The 17937-nt window shown below is 44.3% G+C and overlaps 1 protein-coding gene across 3 annotated transcripts in view; it reads left to right on the top strand.

Annotated features, from left to right (window-relative positions):
* RARB (retinoic acid receptor beta) overlaps positions 1–17937 on the top strand; it is a 176155-nt gene that overhangs the window by 153780 nt on the left and 4438 nt on the right. For all 3 annotated transcript variants that reach the window (XM_072651165.1, XM_072651167.1, XM_072651166.1), the window contains exons 5-6: positions 6999–7175; positions 16626–16830. In XM_072651165.1, coding sequence (XP_072507266.1) covers positions 6999–7175; positions 16626–16830 — 382 coding nt within the window. The remainder of the gene's footprint in view (positions 1–6998; positions 7176–16625; positions 16831–17937) is intronic.

Here is a 17937-nt window from a genome sequence, read left to right as displayed (position 1 = left end):
TCCAGCCTCAGATACCAGCTGTGTCACCCTCACCTGTGCCTGACTCAGCTTCCTCATCTGTAAAATGGCAGTTATGATAGTGCCTGTTTCCCAGGGTTGGTAGACTGTATGTACTTTAAAGCTCTCTCTCTCTGTATACCTGTTACCTAGGATGATGGTTTTATGGCAAGCCCTCCCCAAGCCACTGGCCTAACCATTGCTGAATCTGCATCCCCCTGAGCAGGACAGGGAGCCCTCACTTGTGGAGCCAGAGCTATAATGAGCAAATTCCATGTCCAGGGAAAACAGCCAGAAGCGGGCCCACATATCAACTTTTTTTTAAAGGACATTCAGAATTGGAATTCTGAATAATAGGAAGTAGCCGGAGCCCCCCAGGACAAACACCCCCTCCCCACAGGAGGGAGCCCAAAGCCCTGGGATGAGGACCCTGGAGGGTGGAGATCTTTAATTCCCTGGAGGCTCCAGGTCTCCAAGGTGCAAATTCCAAGGGGAGGAAATGAACCATGTAATAATTCAGTTACTTCTGCCCTGCTGCAGGGACACTGATAAATGCCCTCCTAATTTCAATGCCTGAGACCATTCTGCCTCAGTTCCAGGACTACGGAGTCTTGATGGAAAGGGTGGTCCCTATATCCATTACCTCCCCACGACCTCAGGGAAGGGTAGCAGGCTCCTTCCTCCGGCCTGCTGTTTTCAGCTGACCCCTGTCCCTCTGGGAACCTGTGGCTTCTCAGCATGGGTTGGGGGTGAGGAGGCAGCTCTGTCTGCCTTTGACCTTTTGTTAGAGCTCTTGGTGCTTAGTGAAGTACCCAGCAAATGAACCTCCCCAAGTGCATTTAGGCACAAAGTCTTCTGGCACTCCAATTGCATCTCCCCTGAGATGACCAGGGAGAAAATAATCAGAGGGTCCCAGAGCCCCTTTGACAATGGTTCCAGAGATGTGGTAGAGAGGAAGAAGCAAACTGGGCAGGTCCTTCCAGCAGCCAGAAAGGAGCTCACCGCCTCCAATAGCAGGTAGCCCTGGCTCAAGCTCAGGGACACCCGGGAATCTTTGGAAATGGGATTTTAAAGACACAAGTGTGTCCACAACTGTTTATGGACCTCTCTGACGACCTCCTTCCAAGAGGAATATTCCTCAGGAAGGCAGTTGCAGTCAAGGAAGGAAGTGGTGGAAGGGAGGGATCAATTTGTGCAGCAAAAAAACGGCCATTTAATTGGATTTCATGGTGTGGTTGGGTTTTTCTGCTGCTCAAGGTGCCACCAGGGTGTAGTCAAGACTCATGGCGCCATATGTGCAGCAGCAGGGCATTCTGGGAAGGGCATTCCAGGAGCCTGAGCAAGAGTACGCTTGGAAAGCGTGGCCCCCAGCAGCCCTCTGAGCCTCCCAGGATTTCAGCTAAACCCCCACCTCCTCTCCCTTTCATTGTGACGGGGAAGAACAGTGGGAGGCAGCCCTGGAATTTGGCCTTTATTTCTTTTGGACTGGCTTTCCCCACTCCCTGTACCCCCAGTATCTCCCCATCCACTCCCATTTTTTTGGCCTTCTATTTCACTGTTATCCACCTAAGAATGATGCTTTAAAAAAGTTGGCTTTTTCTAGCAGATTCTACCTTCATTACTGCATCAAATGGGTAAAAGCTTTCTATTTGTGGCATTTGGAAGATAAAATATAAGTGATTTTCCATCCCAGGCCTATGTATCCAGCAACCAGTATCATAAAACACCGAGTTATTTTGTGTTTTATTAACTGCCTCTTCCCTTCCGTTTGCATAATCGTGAGTGGATTTACATTCTGTTAAGACAGTTGGGCATTATTTTTCACGGAAGGTGCGCCTGAGTCCGTTTGGCCAGCACCGTAGCATGATAAAGCAGCCTTGTACAATGCTGATGAAGACTTCGTTCACACTTGCTGGTTCCATGTGATGCCTTTTTTTCCAGATGGATACCCTATTGTACGATGATTTCCTGCTCGGGGCTCGGCTTTCTGAGGCTCAAGACCGTGCCATCTTTCTATGAACTGGATAAACTGCCTATTAAATTTAATTACAGTCTGAATGGTCGCACATCTTGATCTTATTTTCCCCCCAGTGTACTGTATTTCACCAAGGTCCTTGAGGATGAAATAAAATAAATCGAAAGGATACATACTCCCTCCCTGAAAGGAATGTTTAAGTGGACAAACCAAAGGCAGCCTTTTTATAGGCAGGATAGAGGGTGGGGGTTCTTTGGGTTCTGAGATGAGATAAGCTTTTCTCCTTGGATTTTCTCGTAGGCCTGGAAAGAAAGGGGGAGGGAGGATAAAATCCTGGTTTGATTCGTTCCCAGGGTTGACTTTTAGTGGTAGAGGAAAGGCTAGTGCTAATGACATCACTCAGCGTCATGGAACTCTCATGAGTGATGTTACATCTCCAGCCTCCATGCCTTTGAAAGAAGCGAATCCCTTCCTCCATGCCTGAAATGTACCCCCTCCTCACCTCTCTATCTGAATCCCTACCTTGGGGAGCCCAGCTCAGTGCCATCTTTCCCATGAGGCCATTTCTCATTCTCCCATTCGCTGTTACCTCCCAATCCCCTGCCCCAATTAACTTCATATATATTTTCTATTTACCCTCCTGGTATCATTGTTCTCCAGCTGGAGAATCCTACATCTAGGGGATGCCCATCTGAATTTGGGGGATTTGCTCTAACCACTGACTTTTCCACCTACTCACCAGTGGCCATATTAGAAGAAGCTAATTAATATAGGTTGCAAAATCTTGGTTTTCAGTTTATTATAGGAAATAGTCATCGAGAGACCAAACCATTCATTTTGCAGATAAAAAAACTGAGGCCCATAGAAGGTGAATGACTTTCTTGGGCTTGCACAGGCAGAAAGTGGCAGAGTTGGGATTTGAACCCAGACCCTCTGACCCTATACAGCGTGGCCTCACCATTCCACCAGGGTGCCTACCATGTTGATTCCCCACCTTATCTCCCTTTCCTATTTCCAATAAAATGTAAGTTCATTGAGGGCAATTGGTTTATCTCTATGTCCCCAATGCCTGGCAGACTTCTAAATACACAGTAGGTGCTTACTAAATGCTTATTAAATGAAGGATGAAGTACTTCTCTCTCCCAGGAGACTGAATATCTGTCTTTTGGGGGATCCAGGAGGTATTTTTTTCTGTGTCCAGGACAATACTTTAGTAGGGAACTCCAGCCATGGGGTGGTTTGAGCAGCGGTGAGATAAGACATCTCTTCCTATATTAAGGTTAATAACTGCCTGGCCTCTAGAAATCTGATGAGAATTTGGGAAGACTGGAAGTGAATTCCATCTGAGACGCAGTTTGTGTTAGGAGGGTGGAGGCAGGGAAAGGGTTGAAAAGGCTTTTAACAGAAACTACACATTTTGGAAACAGCCTGATTTCCCTTTGAGGAGAAACGTGAACGATGGGGCTGCAGGTGTCCCAAGCATGGGACACAATGTCTCTCCCAGTCTTTATTCGTTTGTTCAGTAAGCATTTATGAAGTGCTTACTGTGTGACAGGCAGTGTAGTGTGGAAGAGAGACAACTGACCTCAGGGTCAAGCCCTGGGTTCAAGTCTGGCCTCTGACTCATCTGTCTTGGCTGTGTGACCCGAGCAGTGATTTCGATCTCTTAGGGCTCTAAGCATGTCTCTCCAAGGTACAGAGAAGGGTCCCCCCTGTGCTGGGAGAGGGTGTTTCCTCAGTGGCAGATTCTCTACACCAGTGAAAGCTCAGGTTCACACAAAAAGACATCTTTCAGAAGGCACGAAGCCCAAGAGTGAATCAGGGGGCTTGTTCTCAAGGAATGTAAAAGCATAAGAGACTAAAGCATGTCTGCAGATAAATAAATAGAAGATACTTTGAGGAAGAAGAGGGAATTGGCCTCTGGTGGGGGGGAGAAGGGATGGGGCAGGCCTTACACCATGGTTCCCACCATGTATGCCGCCTTCCAGCTGCAGTGGCCCATTGACTCCTCTTTAAAGATGTTGCTCCATCTGCCGTGGCTGCCCGTGGTGGGGGCCGTCCTCCATGCCCAGGATGGTGCCATCCTCACTGCCACCTTTTAGTACCCTCAAAGACTCGGGTCAAATTCTGCCTTCTGCAAGAAGCCTTTCTTGGTGCCCCCCCGGGCCTTGACCCCTGATGCCTCTGAGATCCCCTTCAGCCCCCTCTGGGGACATCTTACTGGACCTTGTGTTCTTCACACTACGTCTCTCAGGGGCCAGAGCTGCTCTTTGTTGGCCTGGCTGGGAAACTCCATACAGGAGGAGCTTAACGTGTGACCAGACAAAGATCTCCTGACTCCAGGGCGAGAACCTTTGAAGTAAAGTCAACAAATGATTTGTAAAATGCCTGCCACGTGCCAGGCACTGTGGGCACTGCGGGTACAAAGACACAATCAAAGTAACCCCCGTCCTCTGCCACCTTGCGTCCTGTGGCACAGATGCAGCACGTACACGAGTACACGGAAAACGCAGCCCAAAGCGTTACTTACACACAGAGCCAGGCTTATTTATTAGAATTTTCATGTATTTAATAAAAGGTTACGTTTAATGCACAGATTTTATGAGATTTTACATGAATTGTATGCAATATATTACAACTGTATCATATATCATAAATGCATTATATATTACACAATGTAACACGTTGCATATTTTATTATGCATTTATAACGTAGGTAAATTTGTTTACATAATTTATATGATGTTTTATATAAATTATATTTGATAAATATGTTCCTATAAAGTATGTTATTCATAGAAATTGTATATTATGCCATATACTAAATAATGTAACATCCAGTGTAATTATACATAATATGGTTCTATATTCTATTATGTATTTATATCTGATATTTCCATATTACACAGAGAACATGTTTTTATTCTATTTTAATTATTTACTATACTATAATATGTACTATGTATTCTATACTATATATTACATATAGAACATTTCTATATTACGTGGAATAGTACGTCTAATTATGTAACTAAATATAATGTTCCTACATGTGATATCAAATGTGAGTATAATATAAAATATTATACATAGCATGTAATTGTATTATATATTCTATATTACACATGTAAGTTCTATGTGTATTAGAGACAATGTTATATTGAAATAGATAATTTTATATCTTGTTTTTATACTTCTGTTTATAGTAATGTATATATCTATATAGATTGTTTAGAGAATCTTGATAATATAGATATAATTATATACAATTAAAAATACTATATGAACATCGTATATATATATAATTACGTAATGATATAAAATAATTCGAGAGAGTATATGCCCTCGTATAATTGGGCTGCAGGAAGGAGCCCAGCAGGGATTTGAACTCAGGATCTGGGACTTCAAGCTCAGTGCTCTTTCAGCTGTCCAAGGGGTTGATGGGGCTCTAGGCCTCTTGTCCCCAGACTCATCTTTCACGTGAGGGTCTAACACAGAAGAGACCAGTCAGCTGTTCCCTGGGAATCTCTCGCACCCCATGACAGCCCAGACTCCGGAACTGACATTTTGATTAATTGTCTAGGAAATACCCAGGAGCCAGAGTCAGGTCAGTGCTCGCTTGAGGCATTGCCACTGCTGCCTGTGCTCCTGCATGGTGGGCCTGCCTGCTCCCTGCCCCTCTCAGGGCTTGGTGAGTTCTGAAGTCATTTCCAGCTTCAAATCATAGGGTCCTTCCTTTTCCAATTACTGATCTCATCCCTCCTCCCTGTAAGCATCCACACGCTGGTAGACGCACTATTGACAGACATTCAACGGTCCCTGGCCCTACATGCTCCCAAGATCAAGCCCTGGTAATATGACATTCCAGGCACACCAGACCCCCAACCCAGTCTCCCAACATGCTCTGGTGTTGTCTTTTAGGGGAATGAAACAGAGAATCCCTTCTTCCCTTCATTGTTGTTCAGTCATTTCAGTTGTGTCCTGCTCTCCATGACCCCATTTGGGGCTTTCTTGACAAAGATACTGATGGTTTACCATTTTCTTCTCCAGCTCATTTTACAGATGAGGAAACTGAGGCAAAAAAGGTTAAGTGGCTTGTCCAGGGTCATACAGCTAGCAAGTGTCTGAGGCCAGATTTGAACTCAGCTTATTTTTCAGCTGAAATATTCAGTGATCCATGTCTGGAGTCTGAGTGTTTAGAAGCCCTAAAATAAGCCCATGTACTATTTGAATGGAATTTGTATAGAGATTCAGTCAATGTGTTCAGAGGAATATATCATTCAAAACTGGAAGAAACATTAGACCAAAGAATATTACAGCGAGGAGTCAAGCCAAGAAGTATTTATTAAGCTCCTACTGGGTCCACATGCTAAGAGACCATCTGGTCCAATACTCTCATTCTACAAAGCCCCAAGCTGGACAGAAACTTTGAGGTCATACATTTCAATACCGCTATTTTACAGAAGAGGAAACTGAGGCTTTGCCAGGTCAAGGAGCTTAGCCCAGGTCACCTCCAGTAAGGAGCAGAGGGGATGTTAGCACCAGCTAGCTGTGTTACAGGAAGGCCTTTCTATGTGATTCTATCAGTCAAAAATCCCTGGTCCTGATATTTTGACAAGGCTTACTTTCCTGGGTACAGAACAATCCGACTCTTTCCTTTAGCCTTCCTGGGGTTCTAGTGGAAAGTCTTTGTCAAGGGCTTCCCCACAGCGAGAGGTTCTGCACCATGTGGAAATGTTTAAATTCCCTCGTAGGCCGAGTGCGTGCGGCCACATCCATTAGGATGAATCATGAAACATCCCAAGAATTCTAGAGGCAGATACTGCCTAAAAACAACATCACCCCAACAGGAAACTTGGTTGGAAATGCCTGGAATGTTGGCGCATTATTAATAGGCAGCCTCTGGTCCCATCCCTTTTTTAATGTATTTATTTTCATTTGCAAAATAAGCACTGGCTTCCCTGAACCCAAGAGCATTCACTGATACTTTTCCTTCTTCTTTTTTTTTTTCCTTTTCCACTGCCAGAATTCCAGCGCTGATCATCGGGTGCGCCTGGACCTGGGCCTCTGGGACAAGTTCAGTGAGCTGGCCACAAAGTGCATTATCAAAATCGTGGAGTTTGCTAAAAGGCTACCAGGCTTCACTAGTTTGACCATCGCAGATCAGATCACCCTCTTGAAAGCAGCCTGCCTGGACATCTTGGTAGGTGACTTCTCAGGCCATGTTTGGAGGGGTAAGGATGGAGAGGGAGAGCTTGTCCTGGCGACCCCCTGAGTTTAACTTCTTGCTTCTCTCTCAATGGCTGTGGCTTCCCTGAAGCAACCTCCTCATACTCAGGCAATCTTGGATGACTCCATTGAAAGATGATAAGGGTGTGGTGATAGAAATAGCAAGAAACTAGAATTTGCTGATCTAGCCTTTCTCCATGCCCCTAGAAAGAGAGAGAGCAAAATGTCAGGTCCTGTAAATGCAGTCTCTACAGAATCTCGGGGTTATTGGTTATTGTGTCAGCAGTGACCTCTAACCCTGGGTTGGGTACCATACCTCTGCCCCTTCTTCTTAACTCCCCAACCTCTCATGCCCAACTTTTAGCGAGGCCCTGCGCATAAACATGCCTAAGCTGAATTTAGTGCTGAAAGTTTTCTTGGGTCAGCTCCTTTCTCGTTGCCAGTTGAGATACCCAAAGGCCCCAAGACTGTAGCCAAGGTTCTGTCCCTTGTAAATTCCCTTTCCCTCAAAGTCCTAGCTCTGGGACACTTAGCCTTCTAGTGACATGGACCCCTTTGGCAATCCTTCTCAGAATACTGTCTTTGAATACACAAAATAAAATGCTACATAGGATTCCTAGGGAAACCAATTATGCTGAAATACAGTTAGCAAAATACTTTTAAAACAAGTTATGGGTCCCTGTCCTGGCTATGCCAACCTCAGACTGGGGGAAATGGAGGGGCATTTAGTCCCCAAAGGAATTCCCTTCTTTGCCCCTAGTCTGGTTTGTCCCAGTCACATCTCTGCTCAGCACTGCTGGTACCCTCTTTTACCCATAGACCTGTTCCCTGTTCAACTAATGAAGCCACAAGACCCACTTTCAAGTTTATTCCGAATCACTGACATTTTGTTCATCGCTCTCTGAAAACTAGATATTGAACACAACAATCATCCAAGCCCCAATTTGTAGCATTTGCTGATGTCCAAGGTGCAAATACACTCAAAGAAAATTTAACAAACTTGAGTGCAACTTTGAGCTGGTTTCACCAAACCCCAGCCTCTGGTCATATAACATTGTCATTAAAAAGATGGTCCTTTATTTCAGGATGAATTTTAGGGTCATTGAAAGAGCTTTGTTATCTCCCAAGGACAGTCCAGGATCTCCTACTGTTAAATCGAGGAACCACCTTGTTGCTTGTTGTCTGAAAACGTGAGCTCTAATTATTTAGTGTGGTAATTTGGGCAGTGGGGATTTTGTTATCCCCTTGGTGTTTCCTGTGTGGATGGTTAGGCTGACCTATTCCATTATCATTATTAATACTCAGAATACTAATGAATGCTAACAATAGTTGACAATCGTACCATGTTTTCCTCTTCATAAAAGCCCTTTGCCTTTTTTCTTTCATCTGACCCTCACAATACCTCTGTGATATAAACAGTGGAAATTCTTCGCCAGTAAATGTGGAGTCCTGAAGCACAGAAATGACCAGATGGGTAAAAAGTGACTGCACCTAAGCCTTCTGATTTTAAATCCCATTCTCTTGCAGTCACACCATAACCACTGCAAGGAGGAGTGCTTTGAGATCCTCAAATGTTGTCTTTATCCGCAGTACAATATGCATGAGGAAATAGAATATGAAGGGGGAGATCTCTGTGAAAGTGGCCTTAAGATTCGCCCTTGGGCTTCCCACGAGTGCTGAGCATGGTACCGGGCGTATAGAAGATGCTTAATAAATACTTATTGACTGACAGACTGACTAGCTTCAGAAACCCTCGCTGAGACCCAGAGCTGCCCGTCCATAGCCCATCCCACTTTGTTCCCAGCCCTTAGTGGCCAAGGCACTGGAATCTTTTCAATAAAAGATAATGACATCAAACTGGGCTTGGAGTCAGGAAGGCTGATGTCCCCCTAGGAAAAGCTAGAACGGTCTGGGAATGGGGAACAATGGTCTAGAACATCAATGGCACTGATGATTCAGTTCAGCAAACATTGATTAAGGTGTTGGCCGTCATTCCAGGTCCCTTTATTTACTGCCCATATGACTTCTGCTTAGTCTTTTCTCTGAGACTCACTCTCCTTGTACGTAAAATGGGGATTTGTTCTCGATCACAATTAACCTCAGAGTCCATTACCTGCTCATCCTTCTCTCTCTACGCTCCTTCCCATAACCTCTCAAGAGCTAGGGTTTGTTTACCAGTAGGCTAGACTTTCTTTTGTGTGCAGATTACCCTGTAACATCTACCATCTTGAATAATCTTCTCCACTTCCACACCATCCCAGCCCCCTAGCCTCCACGTCATGCTGTGCCATCCTTCAGAGGAAAGACATGAGTCTCAGAGCACACACTGGCCTAGTGAGTGACTATCTAACCTTGACCTTGAATCTGGTGAAGAAAACTTGGAAATGTGACCCTTGGTAGACCAGCAGTCCATGCTTCTTTCTTGCAGATCCCTTGTAAAATGAGTGTTATCTGTATCACATGCACTGATTCATGGCTTGTGCATCATCATTTTTAAATCTCTCTCCTTATTCATGGAGACCAGGGGATGCAGAGATACATGGAAACAACCAGGCTTAGTGTCTGAGGCTCAGAAAGCAAGTCCCTCATGGGTTCACTCTAGATTTAAAATACCAGATCATTTCTTGTTTACCAACAGTCCTCTGCGTTGCTCTTTTGGCGGAGATAGGAGTGAAATGCTCCTCTCCAATGCTGCTAGTATAGATAGCTTCTTTCCCCGGAGCTGTAAATCCAGGCTGGAGCTAAGTCTTCCTTGCCAGAGAGAATGTGCTGTAGCTTACAAAGCTCAGGAGGAGTACATGAGGTTTTCTATTCCAACCAGGTAGTGAGGTGATGGCTAAGATTCGGATAATCAAGAAAGTGATTGGCAAACGACTTACTGGCCTTTTGGGAAAGCACCACTGCCCTGAATCTTAGATTTGGAAGCAATCTATGTCTGAAAAAGAATCCCCTTCTTGACCTTCCATGTGAAAGGGGGTCACCCAGCCTCCATTGGAAGCCCTCAAGTGAGGGGGACCCCCTGCCTCCTGAGGCAACTCATCCCACTTCCTTTCTGCATCCTGTATAAGAGCTAAACAGAGTCACTTTGCTGTGAGAAGGGATGGAGGAAGGCGTGACTAACTCCATTCCATGCACTGTTTGTTCAACAAGTAGACTGTTGAATTTAAGAACTGGACACTACCTTAAAGCCCACTGAGGTCAACCTTCTAATAGGGTGGTAGGGTTATTTAGCTCTAGAAATAGTCAGAGGTCAGCTAGTCCAAAGCCTTCATTTTACAGATGAGCAAACAGAGGCCCTGGAATGGTGTACTTGCCCAAGATTGTCCGGGTAAAGTGTTAAAGGCAGGATTTGAACCCGGGCCTTCTGACCCCAGGACCAGTGCTCTTTCCACTGGACCACATTTCTTCCCTTGTTTCCAAGTACCTTTTGTATAGATTCATAATGCTGGACTGGGCATTTGGGATAGATAGAAATTAGATAATAGCCACAGGGCCTGCCCTCGAAGACCTTCCAGTGTACTCTACTCTGGTATAGTGGGGAGAACTTGGTGAATCATTTAGAGATGTACTTGTGACTTTTTATTTTTCTTTTGGTCTTGACCCATTGTTTCATTGATGGAGAATTCCTGGCATGGAAACCTCTTCCATTGATGCATATCAGCCACTCATATGTAACTTGTAGATTTAGCTCCTTGGGACACTGGGGGGGGGGGGGGGGGGCATGCAGTGTTCTGCATAATTGGCCAGTGAAATTTGAACCCAGCCCTTGGGACACTTGGTCAGTGTGATTGGAACTTGGGATACTGAGGGGTAGTCAGTGTTGTACACAGTCAGTCAGTACGATTGGAATCCAGCCCCTTGGGACCCTGGGGGAGGGGGGGGGGCAGGGTTGTGCACGGTCAGTCAGTGTGATTGAAACCCAGCCTTCCCAACTCCAAACCTAGCCTTCTTTCAGCCACACCAGTGTTATTTTCACTTGTGCATAGATATCAAAAAACTCAGCCTCTTTCCCTTGACACCTTACAAATCCAGCCTGGATTTTCTTGTGTGTTTGTGAGGTGAGATACCACATTGGCTCTGAACCTTAACAGCTCTGTGACCCTCCACGAAGAATTTCACTTTTCTGATCCTGAGTCTTCTCATGTGTAAGATGGGAGCAACAAACTGCCTTTTTTAAAAGTGAGGAGATTTGTAAACTTTGAAGCATTATGACACATGGAAGTACGAGCAGAAGCTTGGCTCTGGGTCCCTCCTACCGCAGACTTTCTGACCCCTGCCCTGTGGCGTCCCACTCGGGATGGGGCTCACAGAATTTGAAGGATCCACATTGCTCGGCCACTTCTGAAAGCCAAGATGGCCCTTTTATCTTGGAGAGGGATAAATGTTGGAGATCAATAGACCCTCTGTCAGGAGGCTCTCTCGTGGGATTAGGTCCCGTTGGGCAAATCTGGGAGACTTCTGCTATTTATAGCCAACTCACGGGGTTTGCCTGTTGATGTTACCAGATAATATATCATTCTTTCAAACAAAGGGCATTTGAGTTGAGAAGAAGAACTGTGGGTCTGCCAGTGGCATTTGACTGTGGTGTGACAGAAATCAAATATTCACTTTCTCTTGAGGCAGAACTGTCTTGGTGATGCCAAGAGTTTCTTCAGGGAACTTGCCTGCCCACCCCCTGTTCCAACTAGACTTTGAGGGTTCCTCTGAAGTCCTCGGGCCCAGTTCTGCTCCTCATGAGGCTCCTGAGGGGGCAGCACCAGTTAGGATTATTTTTAAAGTTGAATAGCTTTTGTTGAGGTAATCACTTACTGCCTTCATCCATGCACAGCACTTTCCCCATCTTGCTCCTAAAGACTCCGTGTACCTCACTTTCTTACCTGGTAAGTCCTTTCCCTGGCCTCATGTCTCAACAGGTATAAGGAGGAAAAGTATTTTGATGGTCATCTTGTACTAGTGTGTGGAAAGGAGACTTCCCAAAACGTAGCCTCTGTGCTGATAAGGACCGCTTGAGGAAGGACCAATCCATAATGCTAAGATACCATTTATGGGGGAAATGGGGCCCGAATTGAGCTAAGAGTATCAAGAGGGATTCTCTGCAGGTCCTAGATATATAAATGCACATGCTCTGCACAGACATTCATGTGCTAACTTGAGATGCGGTGCTGGGGATGAGCCTTTTTTAAATGAAACATTGATCCATCCTGGGATTTGCAAAATGTATGCTCCAAGTAAGACTAGGTTTTAGAGCCCTGACACCACATAGAGTGGATTGAGTGCCACATGTGGAGTCAACAACCCTTGGGTTCAAAACTTGAGTTCACATCTTATCTTTAATACCAGTGGGAACCTGGGTAAGTCACTTAATATATCCCAAGCTTGGTTTCTCTCATCTGCCAAATGGGGGCCTTTTGGGGCAAATTTTAAAATTCTACATAGATTTTTAACTTTGGATTACTCAACTTCTCCAATGAGGAAACAAACCTTACAAGACTGTTGTGAGATTATTTTATGAACCTTAAAACCTGGTCTAAATATGAGTTATTTTAAAGCACACTAGAACATTCATCAGTTGATGGTATAGAAGAATATACTGAGTTCAAATCCAGCTTCAGACACCTACTAACTGCATGACCCTGGGCAAGTCACTTCACCCTGTTTGCCTCAGTTTCCTCATCTGTAAAATGAGCTGGAGAAGGAAATAGCAAAACACTCCAGTATCTTTACTGAGAAAGCCCCAGATGGGGTCATGAAGAGTTGGACATGACTGAAATGACCGACAACCAACAGCTTCCATGAGCAACCATGAGCTTGGGGACAGCCGTCCCACCCTGCTCTGTCCTGGAAAGGAGGCCTCCTGGTGGCTCTCCCTTCTCCCAGGGAGACTGCTTAGGCCAAGCCTTGTCCCCATTTTATAGAGGAAGAAATAGATCCAGAGGTTTTCAGTGACTTGATCCTGGGAATGTTCCTTCTTGCTTCCAGGACCAGGGATTTTTCCTGACCCCTACGTTGAGTTTCTTCTCTGAACAGAAAACAGAGTGTGCTTATACCTCATTTCTTGAGTGTTGGATAGGAGAGGTGTAAGCACGATGCGAGGTGGGCAGTCCTGTTGGCACACACCGAGCTGTTTACTAGCATGTTCACAGTAAATAGGGCTGACAAAAATAAACAGCAAGATTGAATCAACGTTTTTGTGTTTGACATGAACTGAATTCACCTCTCCTTACACCCTCCCTAAACCCCAGGATCACTGAGCCCAAGCACTATCATTTCTAGTCCAACAACTGACTTATTCTAAATAATTCTTCAGGAAATGCTGCGGGGATTGCCAGGATGAAAAACACATTTATCATGTTATCTAAAATATTCTCTTGCCCTCTATGCCTGCTCTAGATTCATGAGCTTGATGTCACAGTCTCCACTTTAGTTTCAGGAAGGCAGCGTACAATATAGAGCACTGGACCTTAGAACAAAGAGGACCTGAGTTCAAATCTCACTTCTGACACTTATACGATGTAGGACCATGTGCAAGTCACAGCCTTTCTGAGCCTCAGTTTCCTCATCTGTAAAATAAGAATAAGAACCGTGCCTACCTCCTAGGGTTTTTGTGAAGATCCAGTGAGATAATGTGTGCAAAGGGCTCAGTGTTCTATCCAAACACATTGTTGTGTGCAGTTGTTTTAGCTCTGTTTGACTTTTTATGGTCTCACTTGGGGTTTTCTTGGCAAGGATACTGGAGTGGTTTGCCAATTCCTTTTCCAGCTCATTTAAAGATGAGGAAACTGAGGCAAAAAGAGGTTAAGTGATTTGCCCAAGGTCACACAGCTGGTGCCTGAGGCCATATTTGAACTCAGGAATATGAGTCTTCTTGACTCTAGACATGGCACTCTATCCACTGCACCATCTTGCTGCCCAAATGCTAGGTACTTTTATAAAGCTGGAGTAAACAGTGTGGTTAGACTTAACTCATTCTATCCCCAGTACACTTCAGTTTGACCCATGGCTTCTGCTGAAGTCCTCCTTTGATACTTCATGCTGCAGAGGTGACTCTAGGCTGTTATCTAAATGACCATGTCTTGTCAATGCTACTTCCCCAACATCTCACCCACACGTTTCCTTCTTTTCACTGACAGGGCCACCACCACCTCGCTTTAGGCTCTTAGCACCTCTGACCTGGAGTACTGGAATAGCCAACTCACTGGTCTCCCTGTCTCACATCCCACCCCGTGTCCACCACACACCTTGCAAACCCAGTATCTATAGAACATGCAGGGGTGTTATCGCTGCAGCACAAGTCTGACAACGTCACTTCTCTGTCAACACCCCAATGACTCCCTATTATTTCTAGCATCAAACGCAAACTCTTTTGTTTGGCCTTTTAAGTCCTTCTCAACCTGACCTCAGCTTCCATTTCCAGTCATTTTATGTTATTCCCCTACAGGCATTGTTCAGTTTAGCCACATTTGCCTTCTCAGCCTTCCTTCATGCGATATTCCATCTCTGATCTCCATACCTTTGCATAGCTGCTTGAAATCCTGGAATGTCCTCCCTTTTTTTAGAATCCCCACAAGCCCGGCTCAAGAATTATCTTCAAGGGTAGGTCTTTACCTGATGACTCCAGATACAACTTGTCTTCCCCATCTAAAAATCACTTTGTATTTATTTTTCATACACAAATGTAGAGACATCTCTCCTAATAGAGTGTAAATTCCACAGTGTGCTATGGATACAAAGACAGAAAATGTCACCGCATTTGCCCTGAAAAAGCTGAAATCTATGCATTTTTGTTGTGTGGTATTCGATCTACGGATAAGAATGATGCAGTGTGTAATGTGAGAGAAGTGTTAGAATTAGGCTAAGTTAAATGTTTGTAGAAATTGGAGATGGGAGAGATGATTTCTTTTGGAAGAAAGGACTATAAAAGATCTTATCATGGAGGAGGGCAGCATCTGAGTTGGGCCATGAAGGAAGGATGAAGGCTGCAGGAGATACAGATGTAAATGGATCTGGAGCCTGTGCCATATAAGGACCGATCGACTGAATTGGGGACATTTAACCTGAGAAAGAGAAGACTGGTGAGGAGTTGGGGAGGGCAGGAATTGTCACATGGAAGCAGGAGCAGTGACTGGGTCTGAAAAGAGGACAATTAATTTATACCTGATATCAGGAAAAACAATTTCTAACAATTTTAGCCACTTAGAATGGGCTGCTTTAGAATGTAGTGGACTCTTAGGGAGGTTGTGGAAGGAGGATGTCTTTAAGTAGAGGCTAGATGACCAATGAGGTGACCCATGCAGCTCATGGTTGGGTCAGATCCATGGGAGAGTGGAAGTCAACAGTGTCATTTATGCTCTGGTGAGGTCACATATATTTAAAACCTGAGTTCTCCTTCTGGTTGCTTACAAAGGAATCTGTTCTAAGGGAGACGTTCGGCTAATTCCATCTTCCATGTCACTTAGGTGTAAGAATGAAAATGTTTGAGGTCTTCCCATGAGGAAAACTCCTTCTAAAAGTCTGTGTTGGCCTTCTCTTATTATCTGTGATTTGGCACATTCTTTCCTATGGCGGTTAATAGTCTGCAGTTCTCCTTTTGAAAACCGTTCATATCTTTTGAGCACTTATTTATTTGGGGCATAACTTTGGGTATTATATATTTGTTAGTTGTCCAACTAACTCTTATCCAAAAAAAGCTGACAGAAATTTTTTCCCTCAGCCAACTGCCTGCTTGTCCTAGATCCATCAGCTTTGTTCACACAAAAGCTTTTCCATTTCATGTAATCAGTTACTCATTTGGCCTTTGGTGACTGGCTCTCTTCCCTGTTTAGTTAAAGATTCATTTTCTATGCACGGCTCTAAGAGGCATATGATCTGTTTTTCTACTTATTTTCATGTGATCTTTAATATTCAGGTCAAGTATCCATTTTGAATTTATAGTGAAATGTGGTATAAGATATTGGTCTAAGCCTAATTTCTGCCAGACTGAGTTTCAGTTTTCCCAGATGTTTTTATAAAATAGGGAGTGTTTGCAGTCTATTGGATACTGGGTTATTAACTTCCATTATCTCTGATTCTCCCTTGGGTAATCTGCTTTAGTGATAGACTTTTCTATTTTTTAACCTTCTGAAGAAGGGGGCAGGTAAGAGCACAAGCATTTATTAAGCGCCTACCCTTGCTAGGCACTGTGCCAAAAGCTCTCCAAATATCTCATTTGATCCAGTACCAAATGGTTTGTTTAATGATCGCAACTTTATAATATGATTTGAATTCTGACTGCTGTTTCTTTCTCATTCCTTCCTTTTCTCTCCGTTATTTCCCTTGATGTTCCAGATCTTTTTTTCCTACAAATGAATTATTATTTTATCAAATTCTATATCTTGTCTCTTTCATAGTTTCCTTCCTAAAGTTTTCTATTTTGTTTTCCCCACAGATTCTTAGAATCTGCACAAGATACACACCTGAACAAGACACGATGACCTTTTCCGATGGCCTTACCCTAAACCGAACCCAGATGCACAATGCCGGCTTTGGACCTCTCACCGATTTGGTGTTCACCTTTGCCAATCAGCTCCTGCCTTTGGAAATGGATGATACAGAAACAGGCCTTCTTAGTGCCATCTGTTTAATCTGTGGAGGTATTACCCATAAGGGTCTCCCGTCCTTAAGTTCTGAGAAGGAAAAATGAGCCTCATCCACGTCTCTAGAGCAGGTTTAATTTTAGGAACAAGGCATAGAAAGAGAACCAAGGTTATCTGGAGATTATTTTTTGTTTTATTTTTAACCTGTTCTTATGCGCTAAATGATTGTATTTAAGGTCCTCCTTCTACCCCCCCCCCAAAGATTCAAAAAAGATTGTTTTCCTGAGTCCTGCAGGATTTTTTCATTCATTTTTTGTTTTTTAAGCAGGATGATACTATTGTCAAGTTCTCGAGGAACGCCTTATGGATAGCTTGCTGAATTTCAGTGTGATACTGTTAGTCTCCAAGGATGGGTGCCAAACACTGGAGTTCACTGGCTGACTGGTGCCCCAGTAAAGTGAGGAGGCCTCTTTCCAGTGAGATGTTAGCAATTCAAAGTAACTATATCACAAATAGTTAAACAAACCATAATGACTTTAATAATGGACTCCCTTCTTGAAAGCAATCCCAAATTTGTGGTCTTTTAAGTCTGTAATGCCATCTTCTGGCCAATACAGGGAGTTCATTTAAACCAGTTAGTCAAAGGAAGAGGGCAGAACTCTAGTTGGAAGTTATAGAAAAAGCGAGATTCAGCTTTATGTAAAGACAAGCTTCCTAGCCATCAGTGCGACCCCAAAGTGAGATGGATTGCCAGGACAGAGGGCAGGTTCCTCTTCACTGGAGGTCTTCAAGCAGAGGCTGAACAATGATTAAATGGCTTATGAGGTCCCCTCCAGCCCTGAGTTTCTGTGATCTCTCATCTGATGTTCAACATGGCACGTTTTCTAAATTTTGAAAGTGACTGCACCCCCAAATTCAGAGAGGCCAAGTTTCTAGTAGCTCTTAAGATGAACAATGACATAAGGACAAGAGGGAGGGAAAGTGAGAATTGATTTATCAGGGCTGCAGATGAAATCCTGCAGACAGCAGATACACAACTGATTTTTAACCCTGCCAATGACTGCAATGTGGCCTCTATCACAGGCAGCTGGCTTCCTGAGCCACTTGGCCCCTTGGTGCTCTAGCTAACTCTCTAAGACTCTGAGTTGCAGAGATGTCCACCAG

This window comes from Notamacropus eugenii, chromosome 3 (genome assembly GCF_028372415.1).
Source record: "Notamacropus eugenii isolate mMacEug1 chromosome 3, mMacEug1.pri_v2, whole genome shotgun sequence".
Taxonomy (NCBI): domain Eukaryota; kingdom Metazoa; phylum Chordata; class Mammalia; order Diprotodontia; family Macropodidae; genus Notamacropus; species Notamacropus eugenii.
The sequence above is the reverse complement of the archived record's forward strand: the minus strand, read 5'-3'. Positions and strand labels throughout refer to the sequence as shown.